Genomic DNA, 18829 nt, shown 5'->3' on the forward strand with positions numbered 1-18829 from the left:
GTTTCCTGATGTGCCGGGGTCTGGAAGTCCATGCCCGCCGCCAGACCCGGTGGTGGGGCACCCGGGCGCATCGCCTGGGGGAAAGTCTCGTTGAGCGAGATCCTGTCTTTGAAGCTGCTCGCCGCTTGCATCCAACGGGCGTCGAGGAACTCCTGCAGTGGTTGCATCCACAGTCTGCATAGGCGCACAGGGTAGATGCACGAGGACATCATGCCGAGTAGGGACTTGATGGACCTCATCCTGGCCACGTCCATGGTCAACAGCCATTGTACCTTGCCCATGATGGCCTTTGTCCTTTCCTCCGACAGCAAAGCCAGTTGTGTCACTGTGTCGAGCATGGCTCCCAGGAACAGGGCGACTTGCGACTGTACAAGTGGGATTTCACGAAGTTGATCGCAAATCCCAGAGCAGTTGGAAAGTCTTCGCTGTGTGATCGACGGCGAGTTCTCTTGACCTTGCTCAGATGAGCCATTCGTCCAGGTAGGGGTAGACGTGGATCCCCAGTAGGCGCAGCCGCGCCACCACTGGTGCCAGGCACTTGGTGAATACCCTGGGCGCGACTTCAATCCGAAGGGAAGGGCCTTGAACTGATCGTGTCACACTTGCCTTCCTCCAGCTGTTCCAACACGTGCTGGAGGGTGACCATCCGGACTTCTGGGACTTGATTGATTTACTTGTTTTGACGACGAAGGTCCAGGATGGGTCGCCAACTGCCGGTCTTCTTCCAGGTGAGGAAGTACCGCGAGTACACTCCGGAGCCACGGAGCTTCTTTCGGACAAGCTCGATGGCTCCCTTTCTTAGCATCGCCCGTACCTCCAGCAGCAGCTGAGGGACGTGGTTTTCCTTCCTGGCCACGGGTGGAATACGGGGACACCTCTTTTGGAATTCCAGAGTGTGCCCGCGGGCCATGGCATCCAGCACCCAACCGTCGGTGGAGATGGACTCCCACACGCTGACAAATTTCGGCCGCCGGCCTCCCACCGGGGTGCTCAGGTGGGGCACAGACGCCACGGCCGGTTCAATCATGTTTCATCGCGCCCTTGCCGCCTTGGCCTCCTTGGCGACGACGACGGGATCCTCCTGCCTTGCCGCATCCTCTGTAGGCCTCCTGCGATGAGAAGCTGGCCGATTGGCGATACGACGAGGAACCGCGCCAAATCCTTTGGAGGCACCTTGCTTGCCTCTGACGTTCCAAGAGGACAGTTGCTGTTGTTGAACACCCAAGGCCCGAGCCGGCTCGGTGTCCGCCTTGATGGCATGTAGTGACTCGTCCACTGTCTTCCTGTCGAAGGGCATGTCCAGAACCCTGGTCTGCACGTCCTGGTGGAAATCGGTGGCCTTGAGCCAACCGCGCAGACGAAGGCAAACACTGTTGCCCATTTGATGAAAGCCAGTGTCTGCGATGTCCGTGGCAACCGTAATGGCGTGGTCCGACGCCACTTCGCCTTCCTGTAGGATTTCCAGGGCCTCAGCCCTCTTGTCGTCCGGGAGGAAGTCCAGTAAGGGAGCGATCTTGAACCACAGCTCCATGTCGTAGCGTTCCACGATCGCGAGGGCATTGGCTGCTTTAATAGTCACCACCGACGAGATGACCCTCCGTCACATGGTGTCCAGCTTCTTCCCCTCGCCGTCCAGAAGGGATGAAGTTGAAGCCGTTGCCCCCGCCGCCTTCTTCTTGGCTGCTGCGGAGACGACTGAATTGGGGGACAGCTGTGCCCTAAGGCACATAGGGGCGGAGTCTGGGACCCGGTACTAGGGCCGTGGACGGGTTCTTCAGGAGCGTTAGCCCCTCATCCCAGATGTCATCCAGCAAAGTGACTGAGAGGAACGTCTTCCTCTTGGCCTCCCGCCGTTGGTAGAGGAAACCTTTCTTCTGTTCTTCGGGGCAGAGCTGCGAGAAATCAGATGCCCTGGCGATCATGGCGTGGAAAGAGCCGATCTCGTCGGGCGGTGAGGGGTTGGGGGGGCCCCGAGGAGGTGGTGAAGGGAGGCCCATTCCGTCGTCACCACCGTCGTCGTCTGTCCCCGTCGTCGCCGTCTCCATTCCTGTCTCATCCCTCGGAGGAGGGGAAGGAGGTGGGGCTGAGAAGGCTGTGAAGGGAGGAGGGGGGAGGGGGATCGACTCGCCTCCGCTTGCTCAGTGGGCTTCCCGACGGTCCAGGCTCCGCTGGGTCGTCCGCTGGGGGTAAGTGCAACCTTGTCCTTATCTCCGTACACAAGGCCTGAATAGCCATCAAGATCACTCCCGAGTTGTCTTGTGGCATAGGCACCGGTTGCGATGGGTGCAACAGTTGGGGAGTAGGATCCTCCGTCTCCTCCAAGGCCTGCAGCTCCTCGTCAGCACCATCGTCGCTTTCTTCGTCCGCCAGGTCGGGATCCCTCCCGTAGAACTAGACTTCCTCAAACTTCTTGTCCAGGATCTTTGCGACGCCAGCCAGCTCATCTTCAGAGGTTGTATCTGTGTCCGTAATGGCTACTATGCCCCCCCTTTTCTCCGCCCAGGGTTTCACGGGGGTCTTATCGATAGGCTGAAAAGAGGATTTCCTACGTGGTGGCAGGGAAACTCTAGGCCCGGAGGTCGTCTCCACAGGCTTCGCCAGGGCCGCCACGACTACTTCAATCGAGGCTTTAGTCGGGTGAATCAGGGCCTTCACGACCATGGGCGTGCCTGAGGCCTTCACCTTGGGGTTTAGGGTCACCGCCACGCTCCCCCTCGCCTGTCTCCGTCGGGATCAACCCAAAAAAAAAAATTATTTGAAAAATCGCAAAACGCAGTAAATGCTCGAGAGCTATAGCACGAGGACTCCCAACACTTGAACATGCTGTAAAAATATGAATATGGCTGCCAGAGGAGGGGCTTAGGTAGAGGGCAGTCATTGGCTGGGGCAGTACGACCCAGAGACCAGTGATTGGTTATTAGTATAAAGACAGTTCAGAAACAAAACTGAAACTGATTTTTTCTTTACCGAGGATTCCCAACCTGACGACGGGGAATACTCATGAGCATGTGAATTCATGCCAGACCCCATGCTGGAGAAGCCAGCCATCGGCCTACCTTTAGCCTGCTTGATAGCTGGATTCCAGGCAATTTCAAAACCTTCAAGAGCCAAGTTTCCTGTAAACAGATAATGTGCAATGTTTCTATGCATCTGAGACGGTTATTAAATAGATGGGTAAAGCCTCTCGGATTCCACGAGCCCATCTGTAAGTACTGTTTTACATTACTATTTTGGCATTATCTCTTGCATCGTGGATTTAGGGGGCTTGCTATCCAGCTCCAACTTTTTTGATCATTTTCATCGTCTGTTCCACTTTCAACACTTCTTGGCAACTCACCGCTCTTCTCTTTACAGCCAAACGTGATTTATATCTGTTTTTTTCACTTCTGTCCTCAAATCTAGGAGACAGCCATGGTCCCCACCTTCCTCGTCACAGTTCGCCACTACTCTAGATTGATTTATTTGACGATCTGTCTTCTTTGTGGGCTACAATCATCGCTTCTTTTGGGCTGATAATTTTCTTTTTGATGGTTCGATGTCGATTTCGCTTTTTCAGGTATATAATCAACCCAAGGTTTGGTTATATTAAAGCCCAAGGAGTAAAGGTCAGGAGTATTTCCCACTATGATATTTCTTATCGCTCTTGAGTAGATGTGCACTAGTACTCGATCTGTCGTTGAATCTTGCACGAATTCCACTGTTTTTACGTCATTCGTTGTTATGGATCTCAGTTGCGGGATATGGTTTAAAAGTTGTAGTACATTATATCTGTTCAGAATTAATCCATCCTCACACTGGAAAGTTATTTCTAGCAGGAGACAGAAGTTTGAGGTTATATTCTGCTTCTTCTTAGCCAGTTGAGTTGCTCTTTTCAGTAATCTCCTGTCCTCTCTCCATTCTTCTCTTCTTTCAACATTTGACTCACTTTTTTCTTTGGTTTTGGATGGGCCCTTAGCATTCAACATTTCTTCCGTTCGAGGGTCTAATTTCTAATCGTGACTCAAATAATGTTGCCCTTGGTTGATTCAAGCATTGAGATGATTTAAAGATAGCCAGCGCCCATCTTTCGTCAAGCGGCGAGAATTGTTGTACCAGTTGCATATTCATGTACTTGAATGCTCCATTTTTTTTTCTTTATCTGACGTGATGACCATTATGCACCGTCGTGTTTGCATAGATTTTGCATCCTGTACAGTCTGGGGTTCGGTGTTACTATGCCCATCCAATATTAGATTCTCCTCTGCATCCTCTTCTTTCTGTGTTAGGTCTATGTCATGGGTACCAGACATGTAGTCGGGGCAAGGTGGGTGGAGGCTTGGCAGGCCTGGCATAGGCACACAAAAAAACCCATAGCAGATGCCTTCTTTTAATCCATTCCTGGTGTTTGTAGTAACTTCCTGGTTACCACTTCCTGTTGCCAAACAGAAAGTGCATGAAAGTCCTTAAGCTCTCTAGTGTTCAGGTGTGGCTGGCTATATAAACCACACCCTAGATTCTTCCAGTGCTTCGTGTTGCTTTCTGTAATCTGCATCAGCAACACACTCACCGTGATCCTGCTTACCTGCTCTGGATCAACCTGCTTCTGCTTACCTGCTCCGGATCAACCTCCGTGCTTTCTCCACGCCGCAGCTTTCCCCGGACACGAGGTGAAACCTACACTGACACCTGTAAGCACAAAGAACTTCTTTCGTTAGTGCGCTCGGTCCAGTAACGCTGCGCATACTCACTGAATCTTCCCGCTACGCTGGAATCCAGGTTCGTAGCCTGAATGCCCAAATTCCTGCAAAAGAAAGGAGAGACATTACTTACTGCGCTCGCTCCAGTAACGCTGTGCATACTTACCAAAGCCTCTGTGCATACTTACCGGACCTCCGAGGCTCTCCAGTAGCGCTGAACCCAGGCTTGTGGCACAAGCGCTCCATAATCCGCTCCTGCAAGGGAAAGTAGAGACATTACTAGGTGTGCTCGAACCTATAATGCTGCGCATACCTACCGGTGGTTCTGAGTTCTACACGCAGCGCTACTCACCCAAGATACCTTTGGCAAAATAAAGACAATTCGGACAATACGGGACTCTCAAAATCCACCGTGCAACATTCACTGTGTGGAAAAGACTTTCTTGCTAGTGAAGAAACTAGCACATGGAACACTCTGCCTCGCTGTGAAGACATAACAGCGTGTGGCATCAGAACTCGGCAAACAGACATTGGCATCATCCCTACGAGTGTAGGGCTGTGAATCTCCCATAGAATCGCGCCCCTGCGAATGCAGGGTGGAGTGCACACCCCACTACAAACCAAGGTAAGCCCTACGGGGACATCACAACACATAGTAGAGAGAAGGGAAGGAGCCCAGGGGAATCAGGTGAACCCAGGTCTGAGTGTGCATCTTATATTTGACATGTGTTCCTTCGGGTGAAACGGGGGAAGTGAGAACTCTGGGTCAAAGGAGGCTCATCCATCTCTTCCGCAGAGACACAGGTGAGTGTGACAGTCTACACTATTTATCTCATACGTAGACAAGTTTGCTAACTCTTCCATCACTTGGTCATCATCATTTTCATCATTTCCCAGGCGTTCAGGTGTGTTGTTTTCATTTTCCTGTATATTATCTGACTCTTCTACAGCAACTGGAAATTTTAATTATCTGAGAACTTGCTCTCGGGTTATTCTGTGCTGCTTGTATCATTATGTTTAGAAATGTAATATTCTGCAGAAATTTACAGGAAATCTTAGAGTTAGCATTTTTCTTATTAGGCATGTTTTTTGTTGTTTTATCCGTTTTGATGGCAGATGTATTTTCACGTCCTTCATCATTGTCTCTTTGTTTTATCGAAAATTGCAAATGTGCCATTTTTGTCTATTATGATCATAGGGTTAGCTTGTCGGGGAGAGCGGTTTTTATGTAAGACCCTCAGCATTTGCTGAAGTCGATGGGCGAGCAGGTTCAGACTCTTACTCAGTATTTCCCATTGTTCTCTGGGCTATGTTGATGGCTGAGGACACAACTCCTGGAGGGCCGGACCACTGTACGCTCACAACCCCCACCCCCTGGTGTTCGACGGACAAGGTACACTATTTGTCAGCACCGAGTTAATGCTTTCAAGGCACTTTACTTTCTCTTTTTCATTGTCACTTATTAAGATGATGGTCTCTCCCCTTTCTTATTTGGCTTGTTTTTAGCCAAACACTCAGTGCTTAGTTCTCTGGATATAGCTGCCCTTTCAACATTAAGTAATTGCTGTTTTTTTAAGATTATCAACGCCTCTCTTGCCACTTCTGCTAAGAGGCGTTTATCTTCGGCGTTGTTCTTTAGTTGATCTTTTATTTGGATACCGAGGGCTTCATTGTTCTTGTGATCATTCAGTGCTTGGATTCTTACATCCTGTAATAATATTTCCATATTTATTATTTTCGAATTAACAAGAGCCATGACGGTGTTTTGATCTTTAACGCTCTCATTTAGATGTTCGTATAGCTTTATCAAAGGAGCGACAGTGATTGTTAAAGCTGAAATTATGTTCGGTCTGAGTTGGTTAATCACTTGTACCACCAATTCGAAACGGTCCAACTGAAGCTCTGCAGAAGCACGTAGAAATTGTTGATTCATCGTGTTGTTTTGACGTCTTACTTTTGGGAATTCTCTTTCAACAATGGATGAGTCTGAGTCGGATGAGCCGTCTTCATTTGCCTCAGAGACATCAGATGTAGAGCTCCTTCGAGTTACACTCACTCTGTTCCTATTTTTTCTCCTTTTTAAATGTGGCGTATTTCGGTTTCTTACTATTTCACTAGTTGTTCCTTTTATGTTCTGCGAGCATGCCACAAAAGTACACGGGCTGGTACTTGAAGCGAGTCTTCTGCGTTTGTTGGGGCGGCAAAGTTGCTGAGAGCCACACAGCTTGAATTTTCCAGATTCTGCAAGTTTGCAGTTTTTGTGTTCTTCGATTTCTTTGCGATTTCTTTGGCTGTGGTTTCGCAATATTTTCTGTGCTCGCATGCGTCTCAGCTGGCATCACGGCACCAGTCAATTTAGCATTTATTTTGATTAGGTCTTTTATTAATTTGTCCGCTACAAAAAGCAGCGGTGGCTGTCCCACGGAGCAGCAGAGGCTGTCGCAGATACTAGAGCACACGAGACGTGAATTCAGAATCCAAAGAGTAATCCTTAAGCCGGTACGAGTCCAAATATACCTAGCGGTCGCCAAACAACAGTCAAGGAGATAGCAAAAACGAAGTCAGTTCTCAGAAGCCAGAGATCCAGGAACCATGAAAAACTATGAGGAAAATTTGCCAAAACAGTGGGATAATCCAAAGCCAAAACAGGTACGAATCCGGGTCAAAACACGAGGAAAGATCGTAGAACTATGAGACAAGAAACAGAAGGCCAAAAATGCTCAATCAGAAGCGCTGAGCAACTAAGGAGGGGGGACTAAATACCCAAGATCACCTTATCAACGTCGTGATAGAGCACGAACGTTACCCCTCCTTAGCAACGTGTCACTAAGCTTCCATGGCAACCTCCAGGCTCTGCCGCGGATCGCGTTTCTGGCAACCCAATGCTGCTGTCCCAGCGCTTTCGTTTGTTTACTTTGTCCAGCTGCTGAAGGCGCACGATAACCCGTACGCAAATTCCCATGCCTGACAGTCCTTTGCTTTTAATCCTAAATGAGTGGAGCCTTTTTTCACTCATTCATTCTTATAGGCTCGGTCTTTCGGAACTCTATTCTTTGTATTCTAAATTTACTACGGAGTCTATCTGCTCCATAGCTCCTAAAGGCATCTGTTTTTTATTACTGCAGCACACAACTCCTTATGGGCAGTGTTGCTGCGGACCCTTAGGGTCCTCATTTAAGATAATTCTTCTGCATCCTTAAGTTAACTACAGTTCTTAAGGATAGAGAGATCTGTAGTGTCTCTCCCAAAACTCTACAGTCACAGATTGGCACACACCACCTTCTGTGGAGTGCCAAAGGGATACTTCGTATCCCTCTTATCTCTGCTACTGTGACATTTTAGTCACATAGACAATCACCTAGTTATGGCTGGTGGAAGTGGACGTGTTCTAACAACTATTCTGTATTTTCTATACCGCAGGCTATGTCCATGCCTCAGTAGTGCAAAATAGGGGCATCAAAGTACCAACTTGGGGCCCACTTTCTTTTTCGCCATTACTAGCGTGGTTGTTCTTTGTTAGCCCTTCTACCATTCTGGGAGGGGGAGGTCTATGTGTATGTGTTTTGCCTTTGGCGGGAACTAGTAGGTATACCTGCCTAGGCTCCCGAGTGTCTGGGCGGGCAGGAAGAGGGGGGGGGAGGAGTCTTCCACCCACCTGTCCTTTGTCTGCCAGAGTGTCTGAATAGGAGATCGCAGAGGAGTGTGTTCTGGAACTGTATAAAAAGGTGAGGCTTCTGGAGTGTAAAGCCAGTCGACCACAGGAAACGGAAGTAACCGAAGAAGATGACCAGATACACCTGCAGACCCTTTGCAAGACCGTGAAGCGACCACTGCTGTCCTGACCCAGTTTTCTATATGACAGAGGAGCTCCGAAGAGGACTTCTTTTCCCTTTGGCTGATGGGAACAACCAGTCCCAAGACAAACTTTGAAGTCATTTCCTGAGGTCCTAGGATTTTCCAATACCAGGAGACCTGCAGCCCCTTTAGAGTGCATCTTCGTGGAAAAGCTAAATCCGTCCAAATCTGTGCTGAACCCATATGGACATTCAAGAGATCCGATACAACTCGCCCAGACCCCCTCAGAGTGTGGGACTGCAGGAAGCGAAGAAGACTGACCGGGTGATCCTTGTCCTTTGTTGCTGCTGCTGAATAGACACCAAAACCACAGGGTGAACCAAGTAGTTGCTGAAAGTCGTGCCACAGGTCCCCCCTCGAGACTGCTGCTGGAAGACACCGTTCATTGTCCTGCCTTTCGTCACCAGTCCAAGGAATTCAGAGGTCGGGTCCAGAGCTACCACATCACGGAGGAGCCAACACAAACACTTTCTTCAAACTCAAGGTGCTGTGGGGAAAAAGGTATTGCTTACCTGATTCTGAGAAGTTGCTCCAGAGCGATGCAGTGCATGTAGAGGTGTCCAAGGCAACCTCCTCTTACCTCTGACCCAAGCAGCTGCTTGTGTCTCCTTTTTGAGTCCGTTTTTAGGTCTCCTTTGTTAGTTGCTAACTTGCTGCTTTAATAACTTTAGACTCTGGAGGAAATCTTCACTATCCTAACTGCCTTTAGCTAGGGTTGCATTTTTGGACTTTAAAGACTTGCCAGGTGAAGAAACCATCTCTAGAACCTTGAACTAAACTCATCTTGCACTAACCACTTATTTTCCTCTCTTTAAGTGAATTTTCTATATATGCTTGCTGTAACGCTCACCTGAATCCCTCGGAGGCGCAGGTCTGGGCTGGGGGTTCTCAAAGTCTTCTAGGGTCACGCGCAGGCCTCGAATGCCACCCTGGAAAGGCCCTTTCCTCACTGAGATCTTGATCTGAAGGGTGAGGTGTCTGCAATTATGAGAGCAAGGGGTTAATATGGATATATAAGCCTGACTGGGTAAGCTGCCTCCCCTTCCTGGTACTCCCAAGTAGTTCGTAGGCTAAATGTGCTCACCTTATGTAGGTGAAAGCGGAGCTCTCCATCCTGCGTCTGTGCAGGGGCACCGAAGCCAGTTACTTCACTGGTTAATTGTCCAGCCTTTTGGTTGCAGAGGATGAAGATTTGGAGCTAGGCCGTTGTTAGCAGCACGAACGGCGGTTGCTTGAATATGGAGGTCCGGAGAGCGATGGATTGGCGAAGGTATTGCAGGCAAGTAAGTAGAAAATGTCAATTCGAAGTTAAAAGCAGTTCTTAATGTCTCTTTTCCTTTTTCAGGTCGCAGAAGCAGCTGGGTAGAAAAATGGATGTCGAGGAATGTACCGAGGAGTGAGAAAGATGAGTGCTGCCCAAAACAAGTGCGTATAGATGGAGTTTTGTATTTCTTAATGATGTCCTTTTGTTTTGCAGATGCGAGTAGCAGCATCGGCGGAGGCGAGAAGAATGCAGCGCAGGTAAGGAAAGTTTCACGGAGGTTTACTAACCAATGTCTTTGCTTCCACAGGGTGCCAGAAAAAATGGAAAGCTGCAGCCCGTGGCTTGAGATGCACCGATGGACTGGGTAAGTGCTGCGCTGGTTTTTATCTCGTGCTAACCTGGTGTTCTTTTCCCTTTTCAGATGCTGCTGAAGACGAAGATGGTATTTCGGAAGGTAAGATTGCGAATTTTTCTTCCCCAGATGCAGAAGTTGAAGATTCTCTGGAGCTGACACGGTGAGCGTCTTGCTGCTATTGCAGAATAACGCGAAGCACGTTGCTCTGATCGGGCGTGGCTTAAATAGCTTACTGGAGTGCTTAGGTGTCTCCTTCCACAGCAGCCTCGCCCAGGTAAGAAGTCCCAGCTTCCAGAATAGTTCCAGTATCCAGTCCCAGGGAGTGGTGCTGGCCACACCCAGAGGTAAAGTAGTTCCAGCCATGGATTGGTGAGGATTTCATCCTGCAGGTGAGTGAGCAGCATGGTCTGCAGCAGGTAGGTCCACCCAAGCACTATTCCTTACATCATGAGCCCGGCACGTCCTGTGCCGGGACTGAGTCCCCTTATGAGCCTGGCGCCACTGGCGCCAGGACAAGGTCCATAAGGCCCCTATGGGAGCCGATGGGTGCCTGGAAATGAAGTTGTGACCCAGCTACCGAGGCAGTTGGGCTAAACCTGACTCCTTGGAGGCTGCGGTCATGACACTTGCATAGTAAATGCATTAAAGTGTAAACTTTTGAACACCGCATGAGTGCACAATTACTGATGATACAATAACCTTGTCTTTTCCCTTTCCAACGTTGCTACAAACGTAACCGCGAACACACACAAAAGTGAAAATGCCCTTTGAAGTGTATTATCCAGTATTCCTAAATGTTCTATCGTTACCGTCTGAAGTATTTACAGTGATTCTGGTGTAATATATAAGTGCTTCTTTGTTGTGCCCGTCTAACCAAGATTCAGAATACTTACCTACAGCTCACATCTTCCTCTTAAAATAAGCCAGACTGCTCGGCCACACTACCAAGGTCCTGAGCTAGTACAGACTGATATGAACAGTTGGGCGGGATCTACAAACCACTGGGATAGCTTACTAAAATCTTACTGCCAGTAGGACTTTAGGAAAACTCCCCACACAATTATAGGCCTTCTGAATACACTGGAAAATGAATTAAACAGGTAGCATTATCGCACAATACTCTATGATACAAATACACAGTCACCAGTTTCAAAAAGACATCAAATAAGTTAACAAAAGCAGATAGGTGTTTTAGATGCAGTCAATGATGGAACCAGATCATAAAACAATAACCAATCGTAAGCCCAAACGCTAAAATGAATGGGGCCGTGTGCCCAAAAGTCACATGAGCCACAATGTTTCTCACCAGAATAGTATGTCTGTAGGTAAATTCAATAGGCTTGCATTGGTGATAGGTTAAAAGCTCTACAACTATTTTACCAGAGGTAAGTACGTGTTTTCCTTTCCAGACCCAAAGAGAACACTTGGGCAGGCTACTCGACCCAGGTTCAACGACGAAAAGGTGAATGGAATGTAATAAGGAGACAACGGGACTTGCTCCCAATGTTATCTTTTGGAGGACAGATACACTGCGTTTACTCTGCGCACCTGACTGCAAACTTCCCAGATGTGCTTGTAGATCATCTGGGGGTCCTTCTTCGACTGTTGGTTCATGCGGTAGGTGCCCAGAAGTTGTGGGTTCAAGCACTCTTCCGGTCTGGTTCAACTGCAATATGCAACCTCTGTTGGTGGAGGAATGCAAGTGACACGGATGATGGCCTCCTCAGGACACTTCACTGGTTGCAGAATGGCGAGTTCCAGAGACGGCCTCTGCACACAGGTGATGACAGGCGTCCTGCCAGTCGTGGTCACAGAAGCTGCTCCAGGACAGGATCCCCTGATAGTGGGACGCTGCAATTCGGGTAGAAGGCAACTTATGGCACAAACTGGCAACCACCAAAGTTCCGAACTCTAACACGAAATAGCGACACTCCTGGCGAGATAGCCCACGAGAGAGCTGGTCAGTCCACCGGGAAGTTCAGGGACACTTCCAAAGGCTCAGAAGGGCAGGATCTTCAAGAAAGCGTCAAGACTAGTTGGCTCCACTAGTTCAAGGGCTGCAGCACTGCTCAGGGTCTTCAGAGATCAGGCAGAGGAGTAGGGCTTCACAGAGCTGGTTACTGGAAGGGATGCTGGGTCACTTCAAGAGTCTTATTAAGATCTTCAGTAAGTTCTTCGAGGGATTCTTGGTTCCAATGATAATCTGAAGAAATGGCTGTAGAGGTACTCTTCTTATCCAAAATCCAAGCTCAAAGCAAGTCAAAGCCCACCAATGGTAACAGCCAATGATCTGCACCATTCAAACAGCCCGTACTTGTCCAATGAGGGACAACTACATGTTTTACATTTGTCCCACACCCAGACATTCTGGCACCAAGGATGTGGAGTGGGACTAGACAGTCCCACCTCCTTCCGAGATCACACACACACAAAAGGTAACTCTAGCCCGCAAAAGCAGCAGCTTTCCTGGGCAAGTGCAAGATCTTATAAGGGATTTCCTGATTTAGCAAGACAGGAAGAAGGCCAAACAACCATATGGCCAAGTAAACAAGTGAGAATATTGTGGCACAGCCATTTTAGGGCACCAGCCACGTTTAGTAGCCATATGAAGTAAACACGAATGTGCACTCTAAAAATATTGCAAACATTGTAAAAATGCATCTGGCACATATACAAGTAACCTAAAATCACAAGTGTAAAAAGCTAAGATGACACAAAAGAATCCCCATTGCAATGTGTAAGGAGCTGTGTGCAATGCTAAAAAGTACACGAATTCCAAAAAAGGAAACAGTTTCTCAGTACTGAAAGACCTACCAGTTTCCCCATAACAATGAGCAAAAGGCAAGGTAAGTGAAGCTGAAGGCTTTACTTGCCTTCAAAAAGTCAAGACAGGATAGAAAGAGCAAAAAGAATGGGGTTCCACAGAAGAGAAGTTGCAAAAAGAGAATTCTTTCCTAACACTGCTTGTTACGTCTCAAATCAGATACGGCATCCAGAGGTCCTGATAACCTTGATCAGATGCCAACAAGACGTCTCCTTCCCATCCTCACACGATATTTAAGGTACAACAACAAAACAAACACGGGTGATCAACAAGAATTGACAGGGCAATTATTCTACTTCGGCAGAATCTTTACCAACTACCACGTTTAGCATTACATGTTGATTTTGATTGGATGTGTAGCTTGCAATTTGTTTGCATTGTGACCTTTTTTCCAAAATGCACAAAGTAAACATCTGTCCAACAATTTTAGCAGTCAAACATTTAAACAATATTCATAAGCTGGGCTTATTTGCCCATAAAAAGCAAGAACATATACTTACGACAGTGACGGTATGACAGTAAAAATGTGAGTTATTAAAAGACTGCCTCTGTAACATAGTTGGATTGTGTATCTATGATCACATGTGATTGTGTAAGTGTCTACAGGAAAAAGGTGTGCAAAGGCTTACATCAATGGGTGCACATGGTAGCGCCAATATGAACATCATTCTGTTCTGATCTTTGCATAGTACCCTATAGTGTGTGTACAAACATCTTTTGGAAAGGATGTGTAATGATAAAGGCTAATTATTTCTATAATTGCAAGGAGCCACATTCCAATTTCTGAGAAATATAGTAAGCCCAATCAGAAAAAGCTTTCATTGGTGAACATATGACTAACCTGCATTCCGTTTTTTCACTCCTCCAATAACGTCTAACGGTTTTACAGTCGGACTAGGATTTGGCCATGAAATATCAGAAGTAAAATCTCTGCTTGGATTGGAAGAGATACTGCTTTTAACACTGATCCCTAAAAAACAAACGGATGTTCTATTAAAATGTTTACAAACACACAATCTATACTGCACAATTGGAAATCTGATTAAACTTTAACAGACGCCAGAGACAAAGATGGGCATAAACAGAACCAAAACTCAGCAAGTGTGCAAGCAGAATGAAAGCTACTTTACTCACAGCAACAACAAGGTGTCAGGTGTTCCAAACAACTCCTGTTATATCAGCAACAGCATATGGTTTAGTTTATCCTTTGGGCAGAAAGTAATTTCAAATATATTGGATCTAACAGGTAAAAATCAAATTTATGGAGAGACCGGCAAGCAGGCATGTATCTGTCTTGTAGAAATGAAGGTGATACGGGTTACAACACATTTGATCATAGCGACTCTTTCAGGTGGGCAGTCATAGTATTTACTGATATAGTGGGAAACAGCACCTTTTCTTAATCAGAATGTCAGAACTTTATGGTTGCTTCCGTTAAATAAGGCAAATCCTAGGATTCTCTCAAGAGACCACAGTTCAACACTGCTTGGAGCTATTTAGCTTCTGGTTATAGCCTGGGAGAACCTGGTTGGCTTGACAGGAACAGCTAGCAGGAGTTACTTTTGACCCCTGGGTTATCCGGTGCCATACACACATCTATGTGACATTAACTCCTTGTGTTTGGGAATGAGTGTAATGGAATACTGGGACACATGCAGAATATGTTAAGTGCATAATGGGCTATATGCAATCAACAAAAAGTATGTTTTGCATTTTATGTGGACGTTAGATTTGAGACACGCTAGGCACTAGCTCCTGCACACTGTGACGAATCCCAGGATGTCGTCACTACTTCCAAAGGGAAAGGCCCTTCCCATGAGGCCAGGGAGGTGAGGCTGCTACCAGATAGTCCCCCTGGGGGTGGTACTCAGCCGGTGAATCCCATGGGAGGGTAAACCCCTTTGGGACCAGTGATAACCACATCGGGAGAACGCCCCACCTCTCCTTCATCTCCTCCCTCTCCACCCCTACCCTCCAATGCCATGTATGTCTGTAGTAAAACAGAAAACTGAGACGAGGAAGATCTCTAGTGAATTACAACATCTTTTTATTTTTTATTTTATTTGGTTAGGTTTATTTAAAACTTTTCAAAGATTGCACATCGCATATTCTGTTTACATGTAAAAGGTCTATCCAATGAAAATATTATATTGAGGCAATATAGGTCCATTCAAGGTGCATCATCGTTTCATTGATGACATTTTTCATGGTTTCTTGACTTAGTCCCCTACAGGGGTTTAGCAGCACTTCTTCCAAAAATGTCATTATCGCTAAAATCATCGGAATGTTTTTCCCAATCAAAAGCAGGTCCCACCATTCTCGTGCGGATAGCGAGTTCATCTTGTTCACAAGATTAGCGAGAAATTTCGATCTTAGATCTTTAAGTTTTTTGCAGATCACTTATGTGGAATAATGATTCTGTTCAGAGTTGTTCGTCACAGAATTTGCACAGGGAATCAGCTTTCGACAACTGTCTTCTACTTACGAATACTTCTCTAGTTGGAAGGATGTTTAAGCAAAACCTCAGAGATGGGTCTCGATAATGGCTAGATGGATATTTTGCCAGGTAGGGTGGGAGTTCCTGGATGGCTCATCTTTCCCTTGTCAATGGTGGTGAGAGCTTGTATTTAGCTCTTAGGTTTAGTGTATTTATCCAATCGTATTCTTTTAAGTTTTTTTTTTTTTAAACTTTGTTTGGATTGGATATTAGCATATTCACAGAGGCTTCGACGAAGATTAGCCAAATTTCAAATTTCTTTTGCTCTCTTTGTAGCAGCGAATCAGAGTTTGCAGTCTCAATGTTTCTGATAATGGAGAAAGGGGGGGGTGATGATCCATCATCATGCTCTTCCTGTACATCGCTAAGGTCTTCCATAGTACATCCGACTCCATAGATTGAAGCCCCAGTTCATACCGGATTGCGGCCATGGGAAGACCCTTAGGGAGTCTCAATATGCGTCTCCAATATAATCCTTCTAGCATCGGCCATGTTTGCCAGGGCAGGTTAAGGAGGATTTCAGCTCCATAAAGCAGCATAGGGAGAACCTTCCGTTTACAGAAGGTGATGAGGGGCATAATTGTGTAGTACCCTTACCGTCTAAGGATCGCTTGACTCTGGAATGCTAGCCTTTTTGTTTTCAATCTTAGAATCTCTACCCATCCACTTTCATGTATGTTTAGGTTAAAGTGGATCTACAAGTAGGTCGTCGAGTCAACTTGTGAAAGTCTCTGGTATCCCAAATGCCACGTAGACCCTCATTTTCCTTTTCGGGATCTGTTGGCAAGATTGGCAACTTGCATTATGCATGTTTTTTGTGGGTTTCCCCGTAGATCATTTTGGTTGATGTAATCTGACAAGGCGTTCAATCTGCATTGGAGGCCAATTGGGGTTTTGTCAAGAAGGACGAGTTTGTCTGCGTATAGGATCCACGGTACAAAATCCCTTTGGATCTTTGGAAGGAAAGCAATCACTGCATTCTGGGATTCTTGTAGATCAGATATATAGAGGTTAAACAGGGTTGCTGCTAGAGGACATCCCTGTTTCATACATCCTCGATATTTGTTAATTTTTCTTTTGTGAGGTGGCCTTGGCTCGAGAGCCTAACCTCTATTGACGTTTCTAAGTACAAGGCTATAATAACATTCAACAGGTCTTCTGGACATACTCACTTACGGAGCATCAACCACAGCTTCTGTCTATTTATGCTATTGAACGCATGCTCGAGGTCGATAAACGCAAAGAAATAAATTACTTTCTATTGGATGGCTTTAAGTTTCAGTAGATTCAGAAGCAATACATTTAACGATGTGCCAATGCCTTTGGCAAAGCCAGTTTTTTCTTTTGTTGAGCAGGCCACTTCTGGATGCGCAGCTGTTCAAATCTCTCAAGAGGATTTAACCGAATAATTTGCCCATAATATCTAAGAGAGTGATGGGGCGGTAGATCCTGGGATCCTCTCTGTTGCCTTTCTTAAATATGGGTATAATTGTGGCACGTGTCCAGGATCCGGGTAGGCCTTTAGTGCGAATGATTTTATCAAACAAAAGCAAAATAAACTTCGACCATAGGCCACTCGCTGCCTTTAACATGGAGTTTGTCAGGCGATCGGGGCCAGGAGCACGAGAAAGATTCAGTCTGTGAATCAATAGTCTAATATCATCCAAGTTGCCCTCAAATTTCCACGATCCTGTTGCTATTGTGCAAACTGGGGCAATTGGTATGGAAATTGGAGCAAACAGATCAGAATAATGGGCTATCCAAGATGATTCAGTAACTTTAAGGGTTTGTAAAGCCAATTGGAAGCGACAATTGTTATTAATAAGTTCCCGTAGATTTCTGGTGTTATTATTGCCGACAGCCATTAACATTTGTTCAGCGTCGAAGTGCGCGCAAATCGCTCTGGTTGCAATGAGCCAGTTTAAAACTTTTGTTTCCTTTTTTTTTAATGCATATCAACCTGCTCAAATTGTTCAATTGGATGATCTTCCGTAGAACTGCATGCAATTTAGCTTCAGTCACGAGGGAGTTAGTTAGGTGCATTGGAACAAAGGCTTTTCGTGGAGTCTTCTGTTTTCTTGGAAGTCTTGTAGTAACCAAGTATATTCTAAAGTGGTCTTATTTCCTCTAAGGTGCTTAGTGAATATATTGGTTACAGACATTATATCATGGGTTTCTAGGCGTAGTCCATTTCTCCCTTGTGATATCTGTAGAGGCCAGTTGATTTCACAGGGTTCTGTCCTCGCCTCTGGATAGCATGATATTTCGAGTAGGTTGTGATCGTTCGTTGGCATCTGTATGACATTGAACGATTCTACCTAACGTGCCAGGTTGGTGGATACAAACGCATAGTATATGCAGGCGAACATTTGCCCCCGTTGCAAGGTGGGCTTTCTGCGGATGTCTCCTCGGGTTTAGCCATTCAGCATGTATAGGTTGCGTCCTGATAATTCTTCAGACCATTTTAATGAATTTTTGGTCGGGTTTTCGATATTAATAATGCACCCTTTTTTGTCAACTAGGTGCATATTTAGGTCACCACACACCAGAATAAGTGGATCTTGGAGGTCTACTAATCTATCATCCAAGGATTTCATCACACCGTTGATGAAGATGTCGTAGTTATATTTATCAACATCATTATATACATTGCATACAACCAATGGAATGTTCTTCCGGGCGGGCTCCAACTGTTTTTCAAGTGTTTTTATTTGGGTTAACGGGTTAGTGTTAGGGAGAATTCTCATTTCTGAGCCAATTCCTTCAACCTTGGAGACCCCAGGCTCTTTTGCTTGACTTTAGGACTTTTTAACTTTAACCCTGGAGTGAGGCCTTTTTCTCACTCTCTCGTGTGTTTTCACTTGATTTGGATTATGTGTTTCTTTTGTTGACAAACTCAATAGGCATCTACTTTTGTATGGTGACACACAGCACCTTCATTGCAGTGTCATAGAGAAATCCTTTAGATTTATCATAAGGTTTAAATAACTTCTTGTGTGAACTACTGTTCCCAAGAATAGTAAAGTGAAATTGATGGTATTTACCATTTCTCTTTGTAGGTCCAGCACACCTTTCTATGTGAAGTGATAGGGGATTACTTAGTAGCCCCCTTTCCCATCTACTCATGTAACATTTTATATGTTACCCTCACTACTTTAAATGGCTGGTGGCAGTGGTTTATGTTTCCTACCATTGTGCTTTTCTACCGCAGGCTGAATCCTCAGCTGCAGTATAGCACCCATGGGTGACCATTTTGTGAAAATGGCCCGGTCATCTTTTTTCGCCATTTTCTGTGTGTGAGGTCTTTCTTGGGTTTTACTCTGCACACCAAGCCAGGTATGAGCCCTTTGTTCGTTTT

At 46.2% G+C, this 18829-nt stretch overlaps 1 protein-coding gene across 3 annotated transcripts in view; it reads right to left on the minus strand.

Annotated features, from left to right (window-relative positions):
- CILK1 (ciliogenesis associated kinase 1) overlaps positions 1-18829 on the minus strand; it is a 488937-nt gene that overhangs the window by 189012 nt on the left and 281096 nt on the right. For all 3 annotated transcript variants that reach the window (XM_069606120.1, XM_069606118.1, XM_069606119.1), the window contains one exon: positions 13816-13944. In XM_069606120.1, the coding sequence (XP_069462221.1) occupies positions 13816-13944 (129 nt within the window). The remainder of the gene's footprint in view (positions 1-13815; positions 13945-18829) is intronic.

This window comes from Ambystoma mexicanum, chromosome 4p, assembly GCF_040938575.1.
Source record: "Ambystoma mexicanum isolate Mex_15411 chromosome 4p, UKY_AmexF1_1, whole genome shotgun sequence".
Lineage (NCBI taxonomy): Eukaryota > Metazoa > Chordata > Amphibia > Caudata > Ambystomatidae > Ambystoma > Ambystoma mexicanum.